Source organism: Equus przewalskii, chromosome 7 (assembly GCF_037783145.1).
Source record: "Equus przewalskii isolate Varuska chromosome 7, EquPr2, whole genome shotgun sequence".
NCBI classification, from domain to species: domain Eukaryota; kingdom Metazoa; phylum Chordata; class Mammalia; order Perissodactyla; family Equidae; genus Equus; species Equus przewalskii.
This window is the reverse complement of record NC_091837.1, coordinates 56,191,183-56,217,789: the sequence shown is the minus strand read 5'-3', so window position 1 is coordinate 56,217,789 and position 26,607 is coordinate 56,191,183. Positions and strand designations below refer to the sequence as shown.

General features: G+C 35.6%; 1 protein-coding gene across 14 annotated transcripts in view; it reads left to right on the top strand.

Moving 5' to 3' along the window:
* Positions 1 to 26,607, top strand: part of NOL4 (nucleolar protein 4) — a 356,931-nt gene that overhangs the window by 277,540 nt on the left and 52,784 nt on the right. For all 14 annotated transcript variants that reach the window (XM_070627555.1, XM_008519936.2, XM_070627565.1 and 11 more), the window contains one exon: positions 7,123 to 7,236. In XM_070627555.1, the coding sequence (XP_070483656.1) occupies positions 7,123 to 7,236 (114 nt within the window). The remainder of the gene's footprint in view (positions 1 to 7,122; positions 7,237 to 26,607) is intronic.

Sequence of the window (26,607 nt, the reverse complement as noted above, 5' to 3'; positions counted from 1 at the left end):
CAGTATTCTGCAATTAGTATTTCAGTTTTAAAAGCTACAGCTAACTGAAAATCTAGCTTAATGTATTTTAAATCTTTAGGGAGTTTTTTTGTTTTCCCAAGCCAGTTATATAACATGTAATTTTAACTCTCTTTTTAACTCTTGAAACACTATTTTTAAAATATTTCATCTGTTTGACAACTAGTGTGAATAGATTGTGATGTTAATTGTATGAATAGAATTTGTGTATAGTTTTAGCTTTCATAAGTAAACTATAGGGAAAAAGATACTGTGATCCACAATAATCATAAGTATATATAATCACTAATTTTCAGAATTAAAAGATGTTTCCTAGTGGAGATTTAAATAGTCAGTTAGAAATGTAATAAATGCCATTTTAGTTGGTAATTTTATCTTGTCTTGATCAGAGACACTGTCAGATGACATTAGCTGAACTGGGCTTCTATGTAGCAACTATAAGACATTAATTCCTCATGTATTTGTGAAAGATCATTATTAAAGGCCAATAATATTCTAAAATTAAGGCCAAAGTATAGACCATTAATTCATAGTAAAATATATATAATCAAAGCCTAGATGAAGGTTAATTAACATTTTTGTTAAAAGCATTTTCAACCTCCTTTTAAATTAGTCAAGAGAATTTTCTCAAGAAACTGGATAGTCTAAGCATTGACACATAGCTGGGTCCCTGAGGTCAAATGTTAGGGCTTTGCCAGTTTCCTATTTCTTACCTGTGCCTCTCTTGTGTATTCACTTGCCTGTCAGACAGGTCCTTGCTACCTGTTGGGAAGTGTTGCCATCCACAGCCCTAAGCCTCTATTGTTAAAATTCACAATCCAAGAGGAATCTTCCAACTCCAGGTCCCTGTATCCATGAAAGGACTTTGATTGGCCCTATTTGAATCATATGTCCATCTCTTGGATCAGTCACTGGGAACAAGAGAATGAGCTCCCATGATTTTCCAGGCCTGTCATGTGTTGGGTCAGGTCAACTGGCACTTTGCCTATCATTTCCACCAAAACTACATAGAATGGGATAAGGACTGTTGTCCACATCTACAGCCCGTTTCTGAAATCTTGGATCATCTATGGTTCAGAATTCAGAACTTTTCAGATTTTAGGAACATGATAGAGTACATAATCTGTTTATTGCATAACACTCACAGTGGGGTCTGGGAAAATACCCCATATACAAATATATTATTATTTCTGCCACAAAACATATAAATATTCACAGGAAGTAGGAAGAAGAAAGACTATAACTATTCTCATGTCAGTTTTTTTCTGCCAATTTAGTTTGCCCCCAAGTTTTTGAAAAATATTTTGTACAATATTAAGATTTCAGAATTGCTAAGAAAATGTTCTATCTGTAATAAACATACTTTATTACATGTATTATATCCTATGTCCTAAGCAGTGTATTAGCTTGTAAAGTAAACTCTATAATGGCAGAAACAGTATTGATCTTGGTTATCTCTGTATCTCTGGACTTGGCACAATTCTTGACAGATAGAAAGTGCTCATTAAATATGTATGTTGAATAAGCAAGTGAAGATATCCGTGACTTTATGTACATTACTTTATGGAATTCTAACAACTGCCCCGTTATATAGAGATTGTTTTTCCTGTTCATAACTCACTGAATGAATCTCGGTTTTGCCATTTATAAAAATAGAAATTATGATACTGGGCAGGATGAGTGAAGCTCAGAGAGGTTAAATAGCAAAAGCAGTCAGACAGATTGTAAGTAGTTGATTACATAATAATATCCAGATCGTCTGACTTAGTTGCCAAACTATTGCTTTATTCCGCTGATGTCTACAGATGAAGCTACCTGGTTAATAGACAGGATTCCTTAAGAGCAGAACTTTCTACATAGCCTGTAACAATTATCCCTTTAGGAGTACGTATACCATTTGGGGAAGATAGGATATGCAGATCGTCTAAACTGAAGAATTCTTAAATTATTTATTTTATAAAGTAACAAGATTAGGAGAAATAATCTTAATTTAGGACCCTATCTAAACTCTGACTACTGAATCATTGGCTTTAATTATTTTGAAAGAGTTCTTTCTACTTAAAATCTTGGGTGGATGTCACAGTTGCTCCCAATCTGGCCTTGTCGAATACTCATTTAAGTTATAGTTAGACACTAGAGTCTGGAGAGCATCGCCATATTAACCCATGAACAGAATCTTACATTCTTGATTTCTTTTTACTTTTTTATAATTGTAAAAAACCCTGAAGCATCTTAAATGTACAGCAGAAGTTCAGAGGACTCTAACATTGTTTAGTTTATGGTTTTAAGACCAAAAATGGGAATAGTTTGTTGGCATGGTGGTAAATTTCACATGTATGTATAAGGAAAGCCACATTTACATTGTGCCAACAGCAATCACATCTTAAGTCCCCAATTAAAATGTGACTTTTTAAACTCCAAAAGCTTCATGTGACAGTTTAGCCATCTGTTTAATGAAACAACCACTGATTTGGGCATAGATAATTATCATGATAAGAACAGTGCAGGGAAAAGATCAACTCATCCCAGTTGAGAATGACAGTTAATTATGAAGAGATAATTAGTGAGGAGTGGTTAGCATTATCTCATATCCAGGGAAAAAAATAGGCAACAAATCTTCTCAACCCTGGTATAAATCATGTAGAATATATGGTTATAAACATTTTGGGATCATTTTAAAATGTTCTTTTAAGATATATACCAAATAGTATGTTTACTGAGCTATATTCAACCAAAAGGAGAAGTGTTGTTTTTCATAAATTATCTATTGAATTCTTTACATTTAATTTTTTTGTCAAAATATTCTTATCTCAGCTTATTACATGGAAGCTTTTGTGTTTTATGGCCACCCTTACTGATGTAAGAGGGAATCTTCAGGGCTCGTCCCTGAGGAAATCCCTGACAACAGCCCTTAACACGCACTGCTGATTATCCTCCGGGAAGACCCTAACACAGTGACAGCAGAATAAGCACTTGGCTATCAAATGTGCTGAGGGAAAGAAGAATTCTGAAAAGATGGTTCCCAGAACTGACACTGAATAATAGTTTTAAATTTCTCTATGATAAAATTGCTTTTATAAGGAGCAAAATTTATTAATTTCCTTCTCGCTATCTTGGGATAAGTACTTTTGAGCTATGAAATAAATAAAAGCCAAACAGTGGAAGAAAAATAAGCAAAAGTGTTTTATACTTAATATCTTATAACCAAACGCAGCATAATTGAGCTCTGTGTGTATTGAGGAGCATTGACATTTGTTATTGGCTCATCAATATCAGAACCAAGAGGATCTGTGGGAGAATTGCCTCACAGGAGAGAAGGAACCTCTCCACTTGGCACCTTTTCTTTTTGGGCATGAAACTAAGCTTTCTCATGTTTCATGTACAGTAATTTCTTGGCACTTCTGGTTGCTCCAACAGAAAAGTCTTGTGAATTTAGATTGCATCAGTTTAGAACATGTGACAGAACTTAGATATCATACATTTTATCTTTGTGCTATTAATGAAAAACAGTTTTAAAGAATTAATAGAAAAATATATTAGGAGAATTTCAATCACTTTAAGAGAAGAATTTTAGGGAGATCCTAATATATTCTTTGCTCAAATGCAAAATGGAGTTAGCTGTCTATGGATTCCTCTGCAAGAATGGGTAGTATTTAAGAGCTCTAGCTCTGTTTGAGCTCACTGAGGCCTTGGTTGTAAAATAAGAATAAATCTTTACTAGGGATTATTATTCCTGGTTTATCGTCAGACTTCGATTTGAATCCAGGTGTTTCCACATACATAGCTGTGTGATTTGGGGCAGGTTATTTAATGTCTCAGAACTTCAATTTATTTTTCTCTAAAATCTGAGTAATATAAGTACCTTTCTCAAGGGTTGTTTGGAAGACTAAATTAGATAATGATTCTAACCTTTTTGAATTAATGCCTGCACATCCTTTGCACTCAATATAAGTTAGGTAGTATTAATATTTATCATAAAATCAAATTAGGATGGTACTGGTTTTCTACTTGGAAGTATATATTTCATTATATATGTGAGATATAGTAACTTTCTGGAAAATACATATATACTTTTTAACCTGTAATATAGATTTTATTAATTCATTCTGCCCTTCTCTCCAATGAGCTAGAATCCATTATTATGATTGTAATACATACATATAAAGGGCTATCTTTAATCTGCTTGTTTTTGAGTTGAGCACAATAGTTTGTATGTAAGGATTTTTTTCTAGACTATTTTACATTAATGATAAATTATGTAAAACTACTTAGTGTACAACAGAACTTGGGAGAGTAAAAGAGTTGAGAATGAGGAGACATGAACCCTGGGTTCTATATTGAGCTCAGTTTGTCCTTTGGCAAATTAATTAATCTATCTGGGTTACAGTTCCTTCAAACTGTAGAGAAGAAATTTGTACTGAATTATTTCTATGGCCATTTATGGTTACCAAATTATGATTCTACAATAAACTCAGAACAACACTATTTTCAAAATTATATTATTTAACTTCTGGCAATGTTGAACCATATATCTTTGCTTCTTTTTATTTTTCCTACTTAATAGGAAACAGTGCATGATTGCTGGATTTTGAAGTTGATTTTTTTCCAAAATCTTGAAATATTAGGTTATCCAGTCACTTAAAAAATATCCAGCCCCCTCAGCCAGGACATTATTCTAGTTTCTGAGAAGGGCAATTTAATATATCTGGGTAAGACCCAACTCTCTCTATCATTTTCTCTGAAAAGAAAATTATATCAATTATCATGCATAGCAACTTTTACTGTTCTAGTAAAAATCATTTCCCACTTTGTTTTTAAAAATTAAGAAGGAATTTGAAAGGAAATGCTACTAACTAATTTAAATTGAAGGCCTATTTTAGCTTTTGTTCTCTCTTCAGCATACTTTTCTGTGTTGAAGGAACTTGTGTGTTTATTACTGTAATTTAATCAGTTTCATAAAAATTCCATATTATATTTTTATATACACAATTCCAAAATTACATATGCTTACTTTTGAATGGAGATATTTGATAAAGAGAGAAAAATAAAGTTAATGAAGAACAGAATTACATCTCTCTGAATTTCATGTGGCCATCAATAATTGGATCAAGAAAGGGAAGCTGTTGATGTTTTATTGAAACTCTGTTAATTCAGTTCCTAGAACCAAAGGGTCTAATAATAAAGTTAATAAAGGTGTGTGATCTCTTACTTCTATTTGAACAATGCCAGCAACAATCAAATAAATATTTTCTTTTTTCGTAATAGAATGTTCTTATTCCCATTATTCCTATAACACCTTTGCCTAAAAACATAATTCAGTTGAGAAGGACATCATGTTTACCTAATTTACATGTGGTTTAGATGATAATTTTGAGCCGTGAAGTAGCCATCTTTTAATAAGACACTGATTTTGTAGATTAATATATTTTTGGTTCTTGGCTAGACTCTTATCCATATTGTATTTCTCTGAAATACAGAATGAAACTTAGAGAAGCAATATGAGTTTTGAAATTATATTTATGTCTTTATGATACTTTTTCCGTTTTTTCGATTTCCCTTCTTTGACCCTCTTCTCAGTACACAGTCCTGGCTTTCTAATTTCTTTCTCAAAACTCTTCTGCTGCATTTTCCCTGCTACCTCAGGGGCTATTCTCTTCTCTTTCTTGTGCAGATATAGCGTTCCAGACATTCTAATGCTTTATTGTCAAAGTTGTCTAGCCATCATTTCAGACATCTCACTGGGCTAGCAGGTGGAGCCTGTACCCTATACATTTTTCCCTTTGCCTACAGAGGGTACTTTGCAGGTGGAAGCATCAGGAAGGCTGCTGAGGCAGTCACAGAAATTGCTTTCTAGTTCAAGCAAGGTCAGAGTCTGGTCTCTTTCTACACCACACAAATTCCACTGAAGAGTGTCCGTTAAAACATTGAATTTGGCTACTCTAGAATATTGAGACATAAACCCTATGCTTCAATTTGTTAAAGCACGTTTTACATGCCAGAGTTAGCAAAATTAATCAAGTGCTATCAAGGCATACTCATATTCATTTATAAAAGTAAAAAAAATCAGACTTCTATTAGTTCAGAGGCTTCTAATAAATGGCATCCCCACATATTTTAGATTGGGGCTTTGAAAACCCTGAGGTGGCATGCCACTATGTATGCTAGATTCCCAAAAGATATTTTATTTCATAATTTCATATTTTGCTATCTCGACTGGTTTAATTTTCATGTTATTTCTTATCTATCATTTGTTTATCTTAATTAAAAAACTGTTCAATATCATTAAGTACTTCATCTTTCAGTTAGATGATTTTGCATATAATTATGGGAAAAGAGAATGGAAAACTTTTCTGATTATCACAAATGATATGGACAGCTGCAAACAATTTGTAGTTAATTAGGAGCTTAGTTGGGGGGTTAATTAATTTCTATGTGGGCTACATAGGAGATGGATTTTCAACATGTACCTATTAAATTAGTAATATTAACACATTTGTAAATAAAACGTAGGCACACACATGTTTCACATCTAAAACATCAAATTTTTGTTATATCAGAATTGTTCTAGGACTGACTTTTTAGTTTGCATTTAAACTAAAGTATTTTTAAAGGATTTTAATCACATCAATTGTGTCACAACTTAGACTTTAAATATTCATATATTTCATATCAAGATTATTTGACATGGTCTGAATGTCTGTCAGTTTTTCCAACTATGTTTCAGCCTTGTCACTTGTTTTTGTTTTGTTTTGCTGTGCATCGTCATGTGTTATAAGAGAATTAAAGGATTTGTTTTATTTGCAAAACCTAGTCAGCAATTTTGCCACTGCCTGTTCGAACTCCAGCTTAATGGGCCAGACTAAATACTTGTGACAATGGAGCTATGAGAATGAATGATGGATCCGTGTAGCCGCTATAGCTTTAACCTCTAACTAGTTTCATTTTTCATCTTTGCAATTTCCATTTCCTCTTTTTATTGAAATGAGTTCAGTTGAAATAAATGGATACTCCTGCACATCCTGTGAGCTCTTCTGAGAATAGCATTGGTCTGTTAGCGATACTGTTAATAATTTTTTCATATTTTTTCTCTCTCTTTTTTTTTAGTCTCGACCTATTCCTTCTCACCTTACTTCAGCAGTTGCAGAGAGTATCTTGGCTTCAGCCTGTGAGAGTGAGAGTAGAAATGCTGCCAAGAGGATGCGTCTGGATAGACAACAGGTACTGAGCAGGCTTGGGGTCTGGTGTACACTAGTTATAGGAAATACAGTTAATTTTGTCTGGTTTATGTAGAAGAGCAAAAAATTTGAATGGTTTTGAAGTACACAAATATATTGTCTTTGCGTCTTTATGATGTGAATTTAAACTTGAAAATGCATGTTCATGAGATCGATGGAGATCCAACGACAAAAATTTTCTGTGGTGGAAAACGGGGCAATTATTAAAATTGAGTTATAATTCTGTTTAGTATCCGATTTGAAGGCTAGTTACTTATTTAAATAAGTAGTTCCAACTGATCATTTACAATAGTTTTATAAATTTACTTGATCATTTATGATAGTGACCCAATTGTGTTCATTTTGAATGAAAATGAACCTCTCTTTAATTTCCTCTGGTCATTCTACTGCTAGATGTCAGTAGATTGTGCTGGGAATAGTGAAAGCACATCACAACTTTGAAAGACTAGAAAGCCACAAAATGGGGGTATGAAATAAGGAAACTCTGTGTCCTGGGTTTGCTTCCTCATTAATGAATCATTTACTGTATCCCTATGAAGTATCATCTTTCTGCCTCTTCTCTAAGGATGTATGTCTTTGTGGTGTGGATGTGTGTATTTTTAGTGCCTTGTTCACTGATGTTTCACTCAGTTTTTCCTCTGGTTTATCTGCATCTGTCTGTCTCCTCTCCTGATGTCTGAAATGCCTTTTCTGTTTTCCTTCTCTCTCTAGCCCTCTTTGTTAATATCTATAAGAAATAACTAAATTATAATATATAAAATTAAACATTATAGATAAAAGTATGCTGTCGTCTGACTTTCAAATTATTTTCACAACAAATAATCTGGGTGCTTCCCATTTCTAATTGAGGTTGGGATGAGACGATTAAATTCTTAGCCCACTTTTGCTTTTCCTGTGAGCCAATGAGCTTCAAAGAAAATTTTTAAAAATTTCTTCCATTCCAGTCTTAGAATATTTAAAACGTTTCAGAATGGCATTATTATGTATTTATTATTAATATGGCATGTGCTAATAATTCTAAACAATGCAAACGATGAACCTTTAGTTAAATAAACAATATAGTAGTAGCCTCCGATAAAATGTATATGAAAGTGCTGATTTTGAATTTGCTCATTATTCTTTGCCAACAGTATGCATTCACATACACATCCTCGGTTGAGACTTCTGTCATTATAATCCTAAAATTTATCTTACTTAAAATGAGTTACAGCACTATATACAATACCATCTAGCATAGTCATTAAGATTACACGTTCTGGAGTTAAATACATCTGGTTTTGATTCTCAGCTTACTAATTGTGTGACCTTCAGAAAGCTATTCCACTTCTCTGTGCCTCAGTTTCTTGGTATGCAAGATAACAACAATAACAGTACTAATCCTACAGGGTTGTTGTGAGAACTCTAAGTGACAGATGTATGTTGTGTACTTAGCGTTTTGCCTGGCACGTAGTAAGCATCAATAAATTCAGCCTAGCAAAGGAGATTTTTAACTGGTGTTCTATCTTTTCTGTTATTGCCTTGGTATCAGTAAAACTAGAAAGAAGCAATAATAGTACTATCTCAGATATAGGAGTTCTCAAGTCAGACTAAGTCTTTTTGAGAAAAGATCATGATTATAGAAATTGGAATGGTAGAATTCTGGGATTGAATGGGCTCTCCTGGTTGTTGTCTTGCCATGTATCCTGCATAGTATCGGTCATATATAGAGTTGGTACAAAAATTAAATGACTGATTCATGTCATGTTCTACCTATGCTATCACTCTATAATATCCCCAGAGCTGGTCATCCACCAATATTTGGTCCAATTAGTTAACTACTGTTGGCCTAATCTGTAAAATAGGCGATACAAATATCAAATTCAGAGATTTATTTTAAGGATTTGATAAAAGAAATTCATATAAAAGTATAGTGCATTTATAAGTTTAAATATTATTAAAGATATATTATATTCACCATTTGCTTGAATACCTCCAGTGATAGGAAAATCTCACCTCCAGTACTAAAGATCTACTATTTACCAAAACACTTGTCCTATTGTCAGAGAGCTATAATCATTTTGGTGGTCTTTAATTTGAACTCAAATATGCTTCCTAGAGCTTCTACTCATTAAAGAAAAACTGCTAGCAATAATGAAGAGTGTGACTTTTTACTACTGCCCTGGGAGTAAGGACTAGAATGGGTAGGGACCAATGGTCCTTGACCCTACTTCCCTTATTAACTGTTTCTTTTTTCCCCTCATACATAGTGTTCATTTATTGCAAGGCTCTGTCACCAGGGAATGGGGGATGTCCAATATTGCCCCCACATAAGAATATTCTTTGTGGGCCCTAAAAAGGTTCAGTGCAATTGGGATTTTGGGGGGATATGGAAGAAATGATTAAAAAAAGTACTTTCTATGATTTATTGGAAACCTAATAGGCATTTTATAGACTTTTTTCATTTGGTATTCTCACCAACTCTGTGAGAACAAGTGTTATTATTCTCATTTACGTATGAGGAAACCGAGGCTTAGAGAAGTGGGATGACTTGTAAATGTCGCCTAGCTACTTGGGCAAATAAGGTATAAGTTTATATTACCTGAGGTTGACACTTGTGATGTCTCCATCATCCTATAGCTTTTCATTGATCATGTTCACCGATGGAAAACCTATGTTCGGGAACAAATTCTTCGGACTCGTAACATTTGTGCCTCTGCCCACAATGTTTTTGACAGTGCAGTTTTTTGTTGAAAAACTATCTGCTTTATTCACAAAGATTTTTGCACTCTTCCATAACTAGCAATCCAGGTTTCCCCAGTAAGCAAGTTATTCCAAGCAGGACAGTTTTGTCTTAATATGAACTTGAAAAAGGTTACAAGCTTCTCAAAGTGTTGCACTTCACCTGGGGAATGGGTTATGCACTAGGCACTGGTTTAGTGTTTAGTTAGCCTTTTAAAATATATTAAACATAGCTATTTTAAAAAAATATCTAAACTATCTTTTCTTACTGTGAATTCTACAGATTCCATTTGGCATGCCACACAAAGATTTCTACCAAATGATTTTGCACTTCCAACCAAAGCATGAAGATGGGGAGAGCCCTCTCTTACTTGGATCTAAACTCTCCTTTTGCCCACGTAGAGAGAGCCAGAGTTCTTTTGGGTGTTGGCAATGAAATTATCCTTTTCTGTGAGCATTCTTAACCCAACTCACAATTCCTAGAATTTGCCAATGACTCAGAGGTTCTCCATTATGCCCCTGCCTTTCCCTAGGTACATGAAAATTCAAAACCTGGACAGTTAAAATCTGGATTCTGTTAAGCCACACATCTGACTGCTTGCCGCTCATGATTAACCACATGTAGAACTGTAGTTATGCAGGTTCTTCAAAGTTTATGACGCTCGATGAATTAATTGGGTTTTATAAAGCTCTTTGAGCTATGAACATGAAAGGCATTACAGATGTGTTAAATACTTTATTTCATATGGCCACCTTGCACCAGAATCCAGAAGAGGCTTGTTATTATGAAGCCTCAGCCCTGAAGCAAGTCAGGGGCAAGGACAGGTGCCTACTGCTTTATCAGGAATCAGATTTCACAGAACTGAGGTCAATCCCCAAGGCATTATAGAATATATTCAGCATTTCTTTTTGTAACATAAAAATCTGGAATTTTTATGCTATCTTGGAAATTCTTCCTCATTTTGATGATTCAAAAATATGGACAAAGTCAGATTTCACTTTTGTAATTCCATGACATAGCACAAATTAAAAGATTGTCTTTTCCTCTATCTTTATTATTTAGATATTATTTCATTACTGTTTCCTTAAAATCAAAGCTATCTCAGTGTTCTTGGTTATAATTCATCTAAATAGAGAGACAGAGGCAGAACGTGAGAGATTAGCATCAGCTGCTTCCTGGTGATTTCTCTCCCATTAGTGTATATTTTTTGCTGTTTTTGAGTGATGACATATTTTATTCTTTGGCTTGCTGAAGCTTTCTGAATAACGGAAGGGCTCCTTTGCTGTATTTTCTCTCAGTTCTTTCAGTTAAATTAGCGCGTAGCTCTATAGAAGGGGTCACATAACCATGGCCAAGGGCTTCCCCAGCAGCAACACAACAGACACAGCCCTCAGGAAGGACAGCACAGCGTGAGCGCTGGGTCGTAGTCTTTGTGGTGACTTGGACAGATGGGAAATCAATGGCAGCTGTGAGACACCTTTGACTCTATTGAAAAGAACCCTGTCAGAGGAAAGAGGAAATGGCATGTTAGTTGCTTGTGACATAATAATAGGTGAGAAAGCAGGAAAAAAAAATACTGAAAACTGATGTATTGCTAAGTTAAAAAAGAAAATTGCTGCTAGTAAACCAGCAGGAGACCATTGGCCCAGGACCTAAACATATTGAGTAAACCTATCGTGCCTACTACACTGTCATCTTAGTAGTGGGATAGTCACTGTGACCAGCATCTTGTCATGATTTCTGCTTTGTTCTGTTAGGGTACTAATGAGTGGGCATATTATTAAGAGAAATGCAATTGTAGGTACAAAGGTTTGAAATATAGACACATAAGTGTCATGGCAATTTTCATACAGACTTTTTTATATTATTGTGGATGTATTTGAAAACTATAAAAAATACCATGGTCAAGACATCGTTTTTGAGCCAGGCAGCTTTTCTTTCATATTTCGTTCTGGAGTTGTACGTTCTTTCGGTAACATTTATAATCTTTAACAAATACATAACTAAAAGCAACATTTTTTAATAGGGTTTTATGCTTAAAGTTAAACAATGTGATGGTAACTGAGATATGGCTTGAGACCTGTTTCTGTGTCCTTCCAGCACACGCCCCCTTGCCCCGTCCTCTGTCACCCTCAGCTTTTATTCTACTCCTAGTGTTGTCCTTTCTTATATACAATATTTTGGAGAAAAACTCTATCTTTGCATCTTTCAACATATGTGTCAGCATGACCCTTTCGTCCAAAGGAGGAAAATATATTCTATAAGAAAAAGTACCATCTTGGGGAGTTCCTAGAATACATTATATTTCTTTTGTAACATGTATAATTTTAAACTGTTTGAGATAGAATGAATATGCTTCCCAAGTCATCTAACTTGTCACAAACCTTATTTTCCTCATTAATGATATTATTAATAACAACAGCAACAGAAGAAACATTTATGGATGTAGCGCTGTGCAAGGTGTGGTTCTCAAGCCTATTTTATGTGATTGTCATGGCTTTTAATGAAGCAGATAAACTGAGGCTTAGAGCTCTTAGGTTGCCGAGTTGCTCTGAGAAATGAAGGAGAGTTTGACAGAAAAGCTACAGGATGATATCCTAGACACAGAGCGTTTCCAAACACAATAAGTTCTTGAGTATTAAAAACAGTATCTTCCTATGAGGGAAACTTGAGGTTCTTGGGAAGAAATGAAAGGAGCAGGTATTGGATATGAAGGGTTAAACTAGACTGTGCGGGGTTTTATATGCTCTTTTAAGTTAGTTGGACTTATGTACGTGCCAGAGAGAAGAGGGAGGGAGAGTGACATGTCCAATTTTTAAGAAGCTTCAGAACCCATACACAACAAAATGCAGGCAAGAGTAGGGGCAAAGGTGAGGTCCCAATTCAGCAAGGAATGACTTCCTCTACAACCTATCATTTCAGATTTGCTATTTAAATCTGACGATATTTAAATTTGAGCATATGCCAAAAAGCAATTACGAAGATTAATCTGCTACAAAATAATCAAAAATGAGTAATTTGGGAATACCTACTCTTCCATACCACAGCATTACTTCAGCTAATGAGGAATCAAAGTTTAATGTTTTCCTATAGGTTTAGTTTATGTGACTATATACAAAGATTATTATTGTTTCTATCTTAAAGATTTTTTAATCGTTTTCTTTTTATGTCTCAAAAGACTGACACTACAGTTTCATCAAACAATGAATCTTTGTCTTTTTTCTTAAATTTAGAGTAAGGTTACTTCTGTATAAAATTTTTCCTTAGTGTACATAATTTTCCTTTTATAATGATGTATTCATTTATATCTTAGTACTGATGTTGAGTATATCATTTTATTGATCCCTCAATAGTACTGTGAAGCATGTAAATCAAATGGTATCTCTTTTTTATGGATGGGGAATCTGAAGATGAGAAACTTCCTTTCTGCTGACATCTGTGGGTTTTGGGGGAAAGCTGGGAACAAGCATCAATTTCTGATTTTTTGTCTTTCTCTTACACATTCTACTTTACTATTTGGTTCCCTGGCTTCATTGAGAATTCTCCCAGATTTGTATAGAAATGATTTTTTAAAATTTTTAGGTACATCTTTGGGTTAGGATGTTATTAATTTCAAGTGAATAAACATCAGGACGTGAGTAGGTGGTTTGAATTCAGACAGAGAAATTCAACATAATATGTTGATACACTTTTTGGTGCCAAAGTCAGGGGAACATATGGTTTACTAGGTTCTCCATGAAGACAGCATTTTTGTTAATAGAATTTATTTTAAAACAAGTTATTTTTAGGCTTAGCAGATAAATGAAGAATCTGACATATTTGGTTTATGTCAAATATATTCATTTTTATAATTTATTTCTCATAATTTGTTCATTCCTTGTCCTGTCTTTTCTCTTGAATCTAACCACTTTAAAACCCATTAGATACTGTGAAACAACAATATTGTGTGTATTGGAGAAATTTAGCCATAGTCACAAATTTATTATGAAATTACATAATATAATAGCTTGACAAATCAGGCTATGCTTCCGAAAGAGATTTATGATGTTTGACATGACTCATGTGGTAAATAAAATGGACCAGTGGCCTCAAGAAACACGCTGCTGTTCCCTCAGGTACTCAGTACTTCGAAACAGCAGGGTTTCTGCAGAGTTGGGTATTCTAGGTGGCTGAGGCTTAGCCTTCATTAAAAATGATTTTACTTTCATTTTTAGTGGAAATCTTTCTAAAATATCAATGCATCTTTCTTTCATGACAAAAGTCTTCTGATTATAAGTTTTAAAGATAGATTTGGTTAGTAATCTTTACTGAGGATCACGCAGTGCTAACATTACAGCTTTTGCTGTAGACATAGGTACGCAGAACAGGTGATCCCAGAAAGTCTGTCCTAGAGAACACCCCTGGAGCAGGACAGCTTGCTTTCTTGGTAATTTACCTCTTTCTCATAATGGTGAAGGGAGCCTCACTGTCTGATAGGCTTGCCAACAAAGTTCATCTTTACCCATCAATTTTGCTGAAATGGATCAAACTCTTATAAGTTTCTCACCTTCAGGAAGAAGCTCTGTCTTTCCTGTGCTCTCAGTGTTCTTTGCCTTGTCAACAATATTTAAAAAAATTTTTTTTTGCTTCAACAACCCAGTGGCTTCTAGATGTCCACAGGGCAGTCTGTGTTTGTTCTTAATTACACCCTGTGAAGGGGATATAAGGAGGACCACCTCTCACTGTTTTAGGAGTTTATGCAAAGCTATTTCTAAGAGCTCATACCTGCACCCTTTTTCTAGAAAAAAATATGCTTATATAGATCAAAAATCAAGTCACATTTAGTTCTAAGCTCCTTTCAATGTTTTGCCTTGAACACAGCAAGATCAAAATAGCATTTTAAATGATACAATTAAATTGAAAGTCCAGTGAGATTCCTACATTAAGATCAAAGTTTTCATTGAATCTGGTAACATTCCATGTTCTTGGTTTTGGTGCTAGTGTTGTTATTTAAGAAAACATAATATTGCATTCTGGTCCTGATATGCAGGCACACTCAGGAAATGGGAGCACATAGCAGGAACATCACTTTTTTCACCTGTGAGGTTTGTGGTTAGCCTCCTGTTCCCAAGTCCCTTATGAAAATCTAAGTGAGATTTAGTAGAAGTTATTGTTCTGAGTTCTAGAAAGAGGGCAGAGGGCAAAAGTACAAAAAGAGGTCATAGATTTAACTGTAATCTAAGTAATAAAATCAGTAGATGTAAGTGAAAAGTTTATTTGGATCCCAGAGACATTACGATTTCCATCCAAAAATAGCAATTAAAGCTTTTTACTATACCAACGTCTTTCCTTTGGGTTATTTCTTTATCTTTGCTACAGGATTGCTTTCATGTGGCAGGACATGAGAAGTTAGAGGAAGGAGGTAGCCTTTGATTTAGGCCTTTGGAAAACAAATAGTCTAGAGAATCAGAAGCAGTGGGATGTTTGAAATACATATGTTGGGGACTGACCCCATGGCCGAGTGGTTAATTTCATATGCTCCACTTGGGCAGCCCGGGGTTTGCCACTTCAGATCCTGGGCACAGACCTATGGACTGTTCATCAAGCCATGCTGTGGTGGCATCCCACACAGAAAAACTAGAATGACTTACAACTAGGATATACAACTAGGTACTGGGACTTTGTGGAGGACAAAAAAAAAGAGAAGATTGGCAACAGATAATCGCTCAGGACCAATCTTCCTCACTCAAAAAGAAGCATTAAAAAAACGCAAAACATGTGGGCATATACAAAAGTTGCTATACTTGGGGACTGCTAATCTATAACTTTTCAAAAGAAGGGCCTCTTTTTCAAAATATTGTTATTTTGACTGTAGGACATATCAGACTTGTTTAAAAAAAAGGTAGAGCTACAGAGACCTTACAGACTACTTAGTTCAATAAATTTATTTCATAAAAGAAACAGGCCTGTGAAAGTTAATTTTCAGTTTAGATTTTCTTTCCTTATTTCCTTCATTCTTCCTTTCTTTCTTCAGTGATTTTTTTATTTTTCACTAGAAACACTATTTCTCTTTAAAAAGAAGAAAAAAGACCATATAACACAAAGAATTTAGTTCCCTTTTGATTTCAGGGTAATGTTCTGAGTAATGAAAATCAGAATGCTTCATAAATTTCAACTCTTAATGCCATCATACATTCATAGCATGCAAGAATTTGAATACTTATTTTGGATACAGAACTCAGAAGGTCACATTAGTTTAATTCAATTGCATCTTTCTATCATTTATTATTGCCTATGAAGCAAGTTTGAGAAGCCCAATGAAGCTGTCAAGATTTGTGTGTCTCCATACATGTGAGGAAAATTTCCTTTCTAGGGAACTGCCCAGTTATCCATGTGTTTTCTTTCATTCTTTATATAGGATCCTGCATTTGAAGTAGTTTTTAAAAATACTGAATCCTTTCTGTAGTTTTTTACATTAAATTAATTTCTTTATAATTTATTTGATAACTCTTATTGTAAGAACAAAACTTGTTGAAACCATTTCAAATTACCCAGATTCAGGTATAAATTCCAAGCTCTTCACTATTCAAAGTATCATCTCAACTACGTTTGGGAAATAAATCAAGATGTGTATGGGAAACACATCACACATGATCATAATAATGTTTGTGTGTTCTCTTATACCTTAATGTTGAGTTTACATAAATGTTCTCATTTAATTTTTCCCCCCAAACTCAGTGAGTTATACATCATTACTAATATTACTCATGACTAAAAATTACACAAGTAGGAAATGCAGTTCCACATTGTTGGTCCTGTTTTCTTTCAATAGCCATGGCACTTTGGAAATTTAGAGGTATGTGAATGTGGAGATGGATTCTTAATCCTCTAAGCTCATCCTAAGTCTTTCCACCACTATGTCTTTGCCCAGGCTACTGGTCAGTTCCAACTCCACTTCTAGTTTATTTATACACCCATCTCAAAGTGCACCTGCTTTAAGAAGCACCTCCTGGATCAAATCTCAGTCTACAAAACTAAGTCCCTTTCCTCGTTCTCTATGGAGCACCAGCTATCAATACAACATACTTTAGTATTTTAGTGTATACCCATTGTATGGCCTCCAGGTGTCTTTTTGAATATTGATCCTACAATTTTGTGTCACTCTGTAGGATTAAAACAGCTTTGGCTTTTTATCACTTTGAGTCCCAAAGATACCTCTTTATATACTGGGATGAGGATAAGCACTAAATAAATATCCACATGTGGCTTGACGTAGATGGCAAAAAGTTCAGTTTTAGGGAGATACCTGCTAACATAATAGGAATGCTCAAGCCTGAGAATGGTCAAACAGAGCAGTGGTCACTAGGATGAATACTGCAATTTAAAATGTTTTCTGGTAGCCTAGGAAACATAGTTTTAGCACCAATTAGGAAAAATCACAAATGCAATATAATATGAACCAGGGTGTATGCTGGGGAGAGGATAAAGAATATTTCAACATTTAGTTCTTTGCACACTATTACTTTTCACTGTTCAGTGAGAAAAAGAAGGCAGCTATTAGGTTTCTGACAAAGCAATTATAGCAAGACACAGATGCTGGGAGCTGACCTGACATTTGCCCCTGGTTAGTTGTCAGAGCAGCAGGCTGAAGAGAGCAGTTTGATACAAGTGCTACTGCAGGCTCTGGAGGAAGTTCTGCCCTAAATGAAACATACTTGAACATTAATATACAAGTATGTGTATCTTTCCTTAGCGGTGGCCATCTTCCCCCTTTATTCGGTGCTTATCTGATTTTTAAGTATTCATTTCTTAAGAAGTCCATGACGACTACATGCCTTTAGACAATTTGCAGCACCATCCGCCATAAGTAGATACTGTGTATCTAGGGTATTGTTCCTTGGGGAGAATATATTTTAAAACAGCATTGCTAACGAAAGAAAGGTTTAGATGCTGTAAACTGGATGTAGCTTTTTTAAAACTGTATATGCTGTGTCTACACTCAGCGAATAATTTTTGTCCTTATTTTCTCTTTGCTTATTCATAAATATATGCATGCACCTCTATATCTGTGTCTTATACACAAAAGGTAGCTTTTTAAATTTATGTATAAAAAGTTGTACATATATGTAAATACATTATGTCCACATAAAGGAGAGGGTATCTGTCAACATGTTAAAAAAAGCTTTAGGATCATTACTGGGATACTCATTTGAGATTTTAAAATATTACTTTTGGTTTAGTAGGCTAAATTTGGCATTAATGTGGACATATCCTCCCCAAACTGAAATCTTAATAGCAACATCAAGTTATATATCATTCCACAGTCATATTTTATAAAGTTATAATTAATGCATGCATAATCTCTAAACAAACTATTGATAACTGTATAATTTTTTAGCAAAGAAACCAGATTTATATTCCAATGATAAGATGCATGATAATATTGGATGATTCTGCCTAAAACAAAACAAAATCTTAATACCATCTATGATCAATAGAAAACCTGATATTCTAAATTGTGACCTTAAAGAATTTCTAGATATTTTCTAAATCATGACCTTATGGAATTATGGAATAGGTATCATGAAAAGAGCATAAAAGATTAGTATACCCACATCCATGAGGGTTTTTTTTTCTTTCTCAATCAATATACATTTCCACCTTTAGGAGAACCCAAAAAATTGCATTTTTCATTCAACTTTTTCGAGTTGATAAGCATATAAATAATGCTGCTGATGAAGGAAAAATAGAAATATAATTTGAATAGTAATATTTTGTTTTTACTTAAAGCTTGAGAAAAATTAATATATTGACTCTACAGTAATTTCAAACTAGCATTTCATAAATTACAAAAAAGTGCATATATAATAAATTGAATACATGATAAAATAAATCTAAGATTTAAAATCAAAATTGCATTTTTCTCTGTTATGAATCAGGTTGGAAATTAGGAGAGTATTCCAAAAAGCTTGGAAGCACAATTTTTTTGAACATAAGAATATGTAAATGTTAAAATTTGGTTTGCTATTATAATAAACTTACCTTTAAGAATGTATTTAAAAACAAAAAATATATTCACTTCAATGGCACAAAAATTGAGGGTATATCAATATAATCTAAATCCATATATGGTATTTGAAGAGAGATGCTCTTCTATATTATTTCCTCCAGGAAAAACTTAAGGAAGATTTTTCTGCTGACTTAGCCCATTGAAAGTTCTCTGCACTGCGGTCTTCAGCCTGTAAGACTAAGCGGTAAATATGAGAGTATCCACTGAGTCCATGTTGAGAAATAAGGAAACCTGGTTAACTTTTTTCATAGACACAACTTGAATTAGGAATTTTCAAAGCATCTCATTCATTAAGTAATCAGTGAAACACCAGACCAAAAGCTTAACTTTATTTTTATTTTAAGTTTAGAAGTGACCCAGGAGAGAATAAGCTGGCATTCAGTGACAACTGAAAGCAACAGAAGGAGGGCAGTGCCAATAACTGGGAGACCTAAGAGAAATTTCGTACTTGAAAGTGTTAGAAAATTTAGTCAAAAATGGTTTAAATGAAAGCTCAGGTAACTAAAAATTCTAATAGTAGGGCCCACTTTATATGTGGTTGATTGTCTTATAGATAAATAGGATCTCTCTCAGAGATCTCTTGACTCTTCTCCATCTTTGTTGTTTCTATTCTCAGACCGGTTATCCCTCATGGTACAATATGACTGTGGGAGCACCAGTTTTCCATTTTCCCCATTGACCATGATTGAGTGCCACATTCATCCCTGAAGCAACTGCTGAGGCCCGAGAACAGGATGTGCATAGGTTGCATGCTCAGTTTTGGATCCATGGGTGTAGTCAGCTCTGCAAAGCACATGGTATAAAAGTGGGAGTGGAAAATCAGATAGTTACTAAAAGGGGCAGGGGAAGGAAATGAATGCTGAAAGGCCAAGGAAAAACAGTGTTCAGTATAACTGGCTGAACTGGTTTCCTGGAGCTGCCATCAGAAAGCACCACTAACTCAGTGGCTTAAAACAACAGAAAATTATTCTCCTACAACTCTGGAGGCTAGAAGTCCAAAATCAAGGCATTGGAAGGGCCATGCTCCCTCCAAAGCCTCCAGGAGAGGACCCTTCCTTGCGTCTTCCAGCTTCTGGTAACCCCAGGCATCCCTTGGCTTGTAGCAATACTCACTGTCTCCATCTTCACGTGGCCATCTTCCCTCTCTGTCTGTATCTCTTCTCATAAGGACACCAATTATACTGGGTTAGGGCCCACCCTAATTCATATGGTCTCATCTTGACTAGATTACATCTGCAAAGACCCTATTTCCTAATATGGTCACCTTTGCAGCTATCGGGGGTTAGGACTTCAGCATAAGTTTTGGGGGGCCCCAGTTCAACCCTTAACAGTCCATCCTCTACCCTCCTCACCAAATTCATGTTTTTTCCACTTGCAAAATACATTCACGTGTCCCAACTTCATCAGAGGTCTTAACCCATTCCAGCAACAACTCTAAATCCAAAATCTCACCTAAATCTAATCCACTCAAAAAGTCTCAAATCTTATTTTCTAAAACCAATAAGTCCAAAATGGGTGAGACTCAGAGTATGGTCCATCCTGGGGCAAAATTCCTCTCCATCTGTGGACCTGTGAAACCTAGAAAACAAATTATATGCTTTCAAAATGCAAGGATGGGACAGACATAGGATAGACATTCCCATTCCAAAAGGGAGAAATGGGAAGGAGAAAAGGGGTCACAGGTCCCAAACAAGTCCAAAACCCAGCAGGACAAATTCCATTAGATTTCGAGGCCTGAGAATCATCATCTGTGGCTCCATGCTCTGTCCTCCCAGCCCAGCTGGGTAGCAGCCCCGCCCTCTTGGCCTGCCTTGGCAGTGGCCCTGCCCTCTCAGCCTGAGGACATTTGATCAGCCAGCCTCAGTCAGTTCTGCCCTCTCTGGTCTCTACATCTTTGGCTTTGCTGTAGGAGTCACTCTTCTTTCATCCCATCCCATTTTCTGTCCCTTTAAGTTCAGGATTGCAGTTTTTCTGCTGGTATAAAATTTTCAAAACCATTGTCAGAAACCAATCCTGATGGCCTAGTGGTTAAAGTTAGTCACTCACCCAACGCTTCAGTGGCCCAGGTTCATTTCCTGGTCGCAGAACCACACGACCAGTCTGTCAGTTGCCATGCTGTGGCTGCAGCTCACATAGAAGAACTAGAAGGACCTACAACTAGAATATACAACCATGCACTGGCACTTTGGGGAGGGAATAAAAAGGAGAGATTGGTAACAGATGTTAGCTCAGGGCGAATCTTCCCCTGAAAAAAAAAAAGCCTGTGTCAGTCTTCGTGGATGTGGAGGTGACCCACACTATTTGACATGAGGGTTTTTCACACATCCTTCCTGGATCATCTCGTTTCTATTTCTCGCCCTGCTCAGATGGTTGATTGGACCCATCAGTAACACAATGTGCTAATCTGTTTAGCATAGAGTTATCCAGCCACACCCTGCTTCCAGAGCACACTATCTGGAAAATTCTCCAAATCATCAATGCTGATTTTTGTGTTAGCAAATTCAACCCATAACATGGACTAACTCCAAGTTTTACATTCCATTTTTAGAAGAATGTGTGTATGGCTTTATGCCCATGAGTCACACCTAATAATTTATCAACAAAACTACTGAAAGCATAGAATTTAAAGTGTGCCTATAAATGCAAAATATATAACTACCTCCAAGCTATTTAAACGGAAAAAACATTTATAAATTATCTTTGAGTTTTATTGATTTAAAGATTTGAAGTAGGGCCAATGTCTCTATTCACTATATTTATTTTTTAAATTACATGAGTTTTATCATCAGGAGACTGGCAGATTCTTGCTCTCCTATGTAGTGTACATAGTGCAAATTCATACAAAATGAAATATATGTCAAAAGATGAAGAAATGCTAGTCATCTGAAATCAATGATAGATGTGGAGAGTACAAACATTGGAAATGGAATTTACAAAACAGAAGCTGAATATTAGCCCTATTGACATATGCTTTGCTCTTTCATGAATGTAGCAAATATATGTACTCGATTATGTTGTTGCTGTCAAACATAGTGAGTACTTTACACACCTCCACACACCTACAAAAACTCTTCTTTTTTAAAAAAAAATCTTAATCTTTTATTTTTTCCTAAATATTTTGATTAGTTCTAATAGATGCTAAGATGGGAATGCTATATAGATTTAAAAATGTTCTTTCTGCTTTAGACACAAAGCTCTTACAGAATCCAGTGATTCATGAAAAAAAAAACCCTGTGCATATCCCCTAATTGAGGCCATCTGTAATTAGACTACTAATAAGTGCTTCTTAATGAGGAGGAGGAAACCAATTATTAATGAGCTGCTTCTTGAAAGGTACTGTCCATTCATTAGCTATAAAGTGCTGACCAAGCTTTAAATGTGTATCATCTGTTCTAAAATCAAACCAAAATTAACATATATATGTATATATCTCTTTTGTTTCTTTGCTTACCTTATTGCTTTTCTCTGAATATGAAAGCACTATAGAAAATTCATCAGAGATTTATTAATTATGGAGGCGCCCACTTGAGGCAGGTTCTGAAAAGTTGTATGCATCTTAGCATGAAGGCGAGCACATTAACAGCCTGAACTCATCGGGGACAAGACTGAGGGGATAAACTTCAGGGCTCCCTGCCTTCAAATTCCTTCCTTTAATCCCTTTCTGAGCAACCTGCTCAGGGGGAGGAAAGGGCCCGCATCTCCTTTCTTTGTGACATGTCAGGCCCCCATGTTCTTCAAATCTCAGATAGGAAGTAAATGAACTGGATGCTTTTGTATCCAGTAACTCAAGAGGCTGTGTTCATGAAGCACAGATGAGAACCTGGGGCTGAGCTGTCACTGTGGCCACAGGGCCCAATGCAAAGAGGAGTCAGACTCATTAGGTCTTACAAGTCTTTCCAGGAATAATTCAGTCTACCCCTGCATTGTAACACAGGACGTGTTTCAACAAGTCAGAAAAGCTCTGCTCCAGTATTCTGAAAAGAAAGAAAAAAAGAAAGAAAGAAAAATGAATCACTCATTTCTCAGCACATTAAACCTATATATCTCAAAAGTATATGGGAGGGCTGGAAAATGGGTAGCAGACTACAGAAGCATTTTATTTGGCCTGAACGTTGCTGTAAACTGTTCGCATGTGAGCACTTTTCAACAGACCATGTCCTCTTGAATCTACTGTTGTCCCCATAACTTCCTCTCACCCTGTCACCAGACCTCGTCCCTCATTTGTATACCTTGCCTGGCCCCTAGAGGCAGCTGCATTTGCCACCTGTAGGGTAGCAAGACTTTTGATTTACCTGGTATTAGCCAAGTCTTTTATTACTCAAACATATGTGCCGAGATTTTTGCCTTAAACATTAAAGCTTTGCTAATTCTTTGAAAAAAATAATCAGGATGAGAAATAAGATAATCCTTAGGTTTGTTACCCATTCCAAATGCACAGATCCTATCTCCTTAACGCATTTCTATAGTAAGACAGAAAAGCATGTTAAAAGAGTAGAAATAAGAAAGTGATTTAAATTTGACTCTTTCCTCTTTCTATGTTTTAGCATGGAAGGATATGTGGTTTTGCCCTTGAGAGGATACTTATTATGTTAGAAAGAATGTAGATATCAGTAAGAATATATGAATACCTATCAGGAAGAATATACAAATACAAATCAAACTTAAGCTGAATTATGAATTTTGTCTTTAACCAACCACTGATTTAAGGTTTACTTTCTTTTTAAAATTCTAACTTTTTGTGTGATTTCTGTGAGTTCCTTGAAGCCAGCAGCCTTGCTTGGTGCAGTACCTGAAAGGGGAAACAATTGAACTGACTGTTTTATCACCCTCTTGGCATGAGTCTATCAGCGTTCGTTTTGAACTAAGTGGCTGGTCATTCCCGGCAAGTTCAGAGTGAGGATTAAGACTGTGGGTCCCAAAATAGGGGAACACGTTATTTATGTTTGGTCCTAGTAAAGACATGTTTAGTTTAAAAATGGGGTCAGTTCCCCTAAGCTAGGATTATTAGACATTTATGAAGCAAACAAAAAAAAAGTAAAGTCATTTAAAATGAAGGATGCCTAGGATTAAACATCCTGAAAGCCCACAGTTCATAAGGCGCTTTTAAAGCAGCTGAAGGAGTGAGAGAGACTAGGACGGAAAAGGCAGCCCTTCGCACGCAGCCACGAAGAGACACTCATCTTAGAACAAAACCCTCATCTTTAAGTGACCTTCTATAGAGTTTAAGATGATCTTATTGTTTTTTGGTGGTGGTGGTGGTGTTAAACACTCTACCTATACAGCATTTTACTCCCCGGTACTCAAGGAGCTTTGCAAAGATTAACGAACTCTATTTATGGGGATACTGCAAGGCAGATAGAACTGTGCCTCTTTGTCCACCCAAACACACCCGGACAAAAAAGAGTGGAGGGCTCAGCCTAGCATTTTACTGCAACTCTGGAGGAGCTGCTGACCGGAAATGGAGCGTTCTTACGTGCCGTCCACTTCCTGGGTGCCACACTATGTTTCCGCGCAGGACTGCCTCCCATCATTCCCTTTGCCAGGGCCCACAAAAGGCATAGGAGGGAGAAAGAAACTGTAGTTCATCTGCATAATTTAGACTCCTGAAAATTAAAAATATTAATCACCTTGCTGATTTTGTACTGAAATGAAAAAACTGCTTATCAGCAACTCCAGCCTCCTGCACAGTGCCTGGGTTCAAATAAACAGCAAATCCCATCAAAGGGAAGTTTGAAAGTGAAGATAATGCTGAATTTGTGGAGAAATATCCTGTGTCGTCCCATTATTTTTCACTTTGCTTAATTTTATTTTCAAGGCTATTTTAGAATAAAAACACCCATTCCTTCACAAGTGAATGATCTTTATATTTGAAGCTATAGTTTTAGGGCAATTAGCAAATTGCAAAAGATTAAAAAAACCAGTTTGAATTTTTGCCTATAAACATCTGAAGATATATCTAAAAATAGATATATTTAGTACTAGGCATGCCAAAAAAAAATCTTAATATTTAGCATCCATTATAGTAAGTGGTGTTTATTCGGTATGTGGATATGAAAATGGGATATTTTTTATTTGATAAATTTCTCAATTGTATTGTCACATTGTTTCACATTAAAGTAAATAAGCATTGGATGTAAAACAATATAGTCAGTATTTTTTTTTTTTTTTTTTTTTTTTGCCTTTTGTGTCCCAGTTGCCTAACAAAACTCACTTGTACTGTGGGACACCGAGTGGTAAGATCCACTTCAGTTACCAATTTCCTTCCGCTATTGTAGCCACCTATAAACCAGCTCCCAGCAGGGTTTGACGGAGCAAGCCTGACAAAGGTAGTTCCCTGGTGACCACACCCATGAATGCTACTCTTTGTCTTCTCTAGTTAAACTCCTTCAGTGCCTTTAACTTGATTATAAAGTTCGGAGATCTTCCAGCAACCTGGTTTTTTGTCACCTGGACAGGTTCAGTTTCTGATGGCCATAGTCTGGCACCCAGGAAGCTTCAACTTGCTGAACAGAGTGCGTTGGTTAAAACTGCCAACTCTGGAGTCACAGTTCCTGGGTTTAGATCTTAGTTCCTATACTTGCAGCTGTGTGAACCTAGATAAGTCACTGAGGTTTTGTGCCTCCATTTTTTCAATCTATAAAATGGGAGTTTAATAATATCTAATTCACTTGGATGTTATGTGGATTAAAATAATATGACAGTCAATTAGCACAATTCCTGAAAATTTATATGGCAAATTTTCAATAAATATTATCTGATAATATAATATTTCTCTCTTTTTGTTTTTCTGAGTTAGCAGTATTCTTTATTCAAGGAATAAAGTGCCAGCAGCTCAGCATTCTAGGCATTGTAAACTTTTATTAATGCAACCTAAGATGGCATTAGCTATTTCTTGTCTAACTCATCTATAACCTAGGTCCTCTATTTTATGAATTCCTAATATTAATTATTCCCTTTTGTGAGACTTAAATCTATTATAATTAATTAATTCTTAAGTGTTATCTGTTTCCCCTGCTGACATGTAAGTTCACCGGAAGCAGACATTCTGTCTGTATCATTCATTTCATCTGCATTATCTTGCCCATTGTATGTGCTCAGTAAATATCGTAGTCAATTATTTAGTTAATTATAATTATACATTTTTTCAGAGGTGCTAATATTATGACATTTCTTCATCAATTTGTGTATATAGGTAATATTTTAGACTTAAGTGTAAGGCTATACTTTTAGCCCTGTTAAATTCATCTTATAAAATATGAGCCTGTAATGAAATTGTTCAAATCCTTTGCTGTCGACTTTGGATATTGTTTAGTCTTTCCTCTCCTTCACATGCTATTTCTCGTTGTCACCCAAATCATTCCGTAGTCGATATAAACTTATGTGTCTCAATTTAAATATTGAATGCCATAGGGCTTAGGGCAAACCCTATGGCATGCCTTCTAAAGACCTTTCTTCTGGTGGGCACCAATCCCTTCATCAGTCTTTGGATGTGGTCATTCTATCAGATGTAAACTTTCCTCATGGTGCTATCTTTCAGCACACTCTGCTTTGTTTTGTTACGTGCCTTGCTCTATGTCTAGAAAATC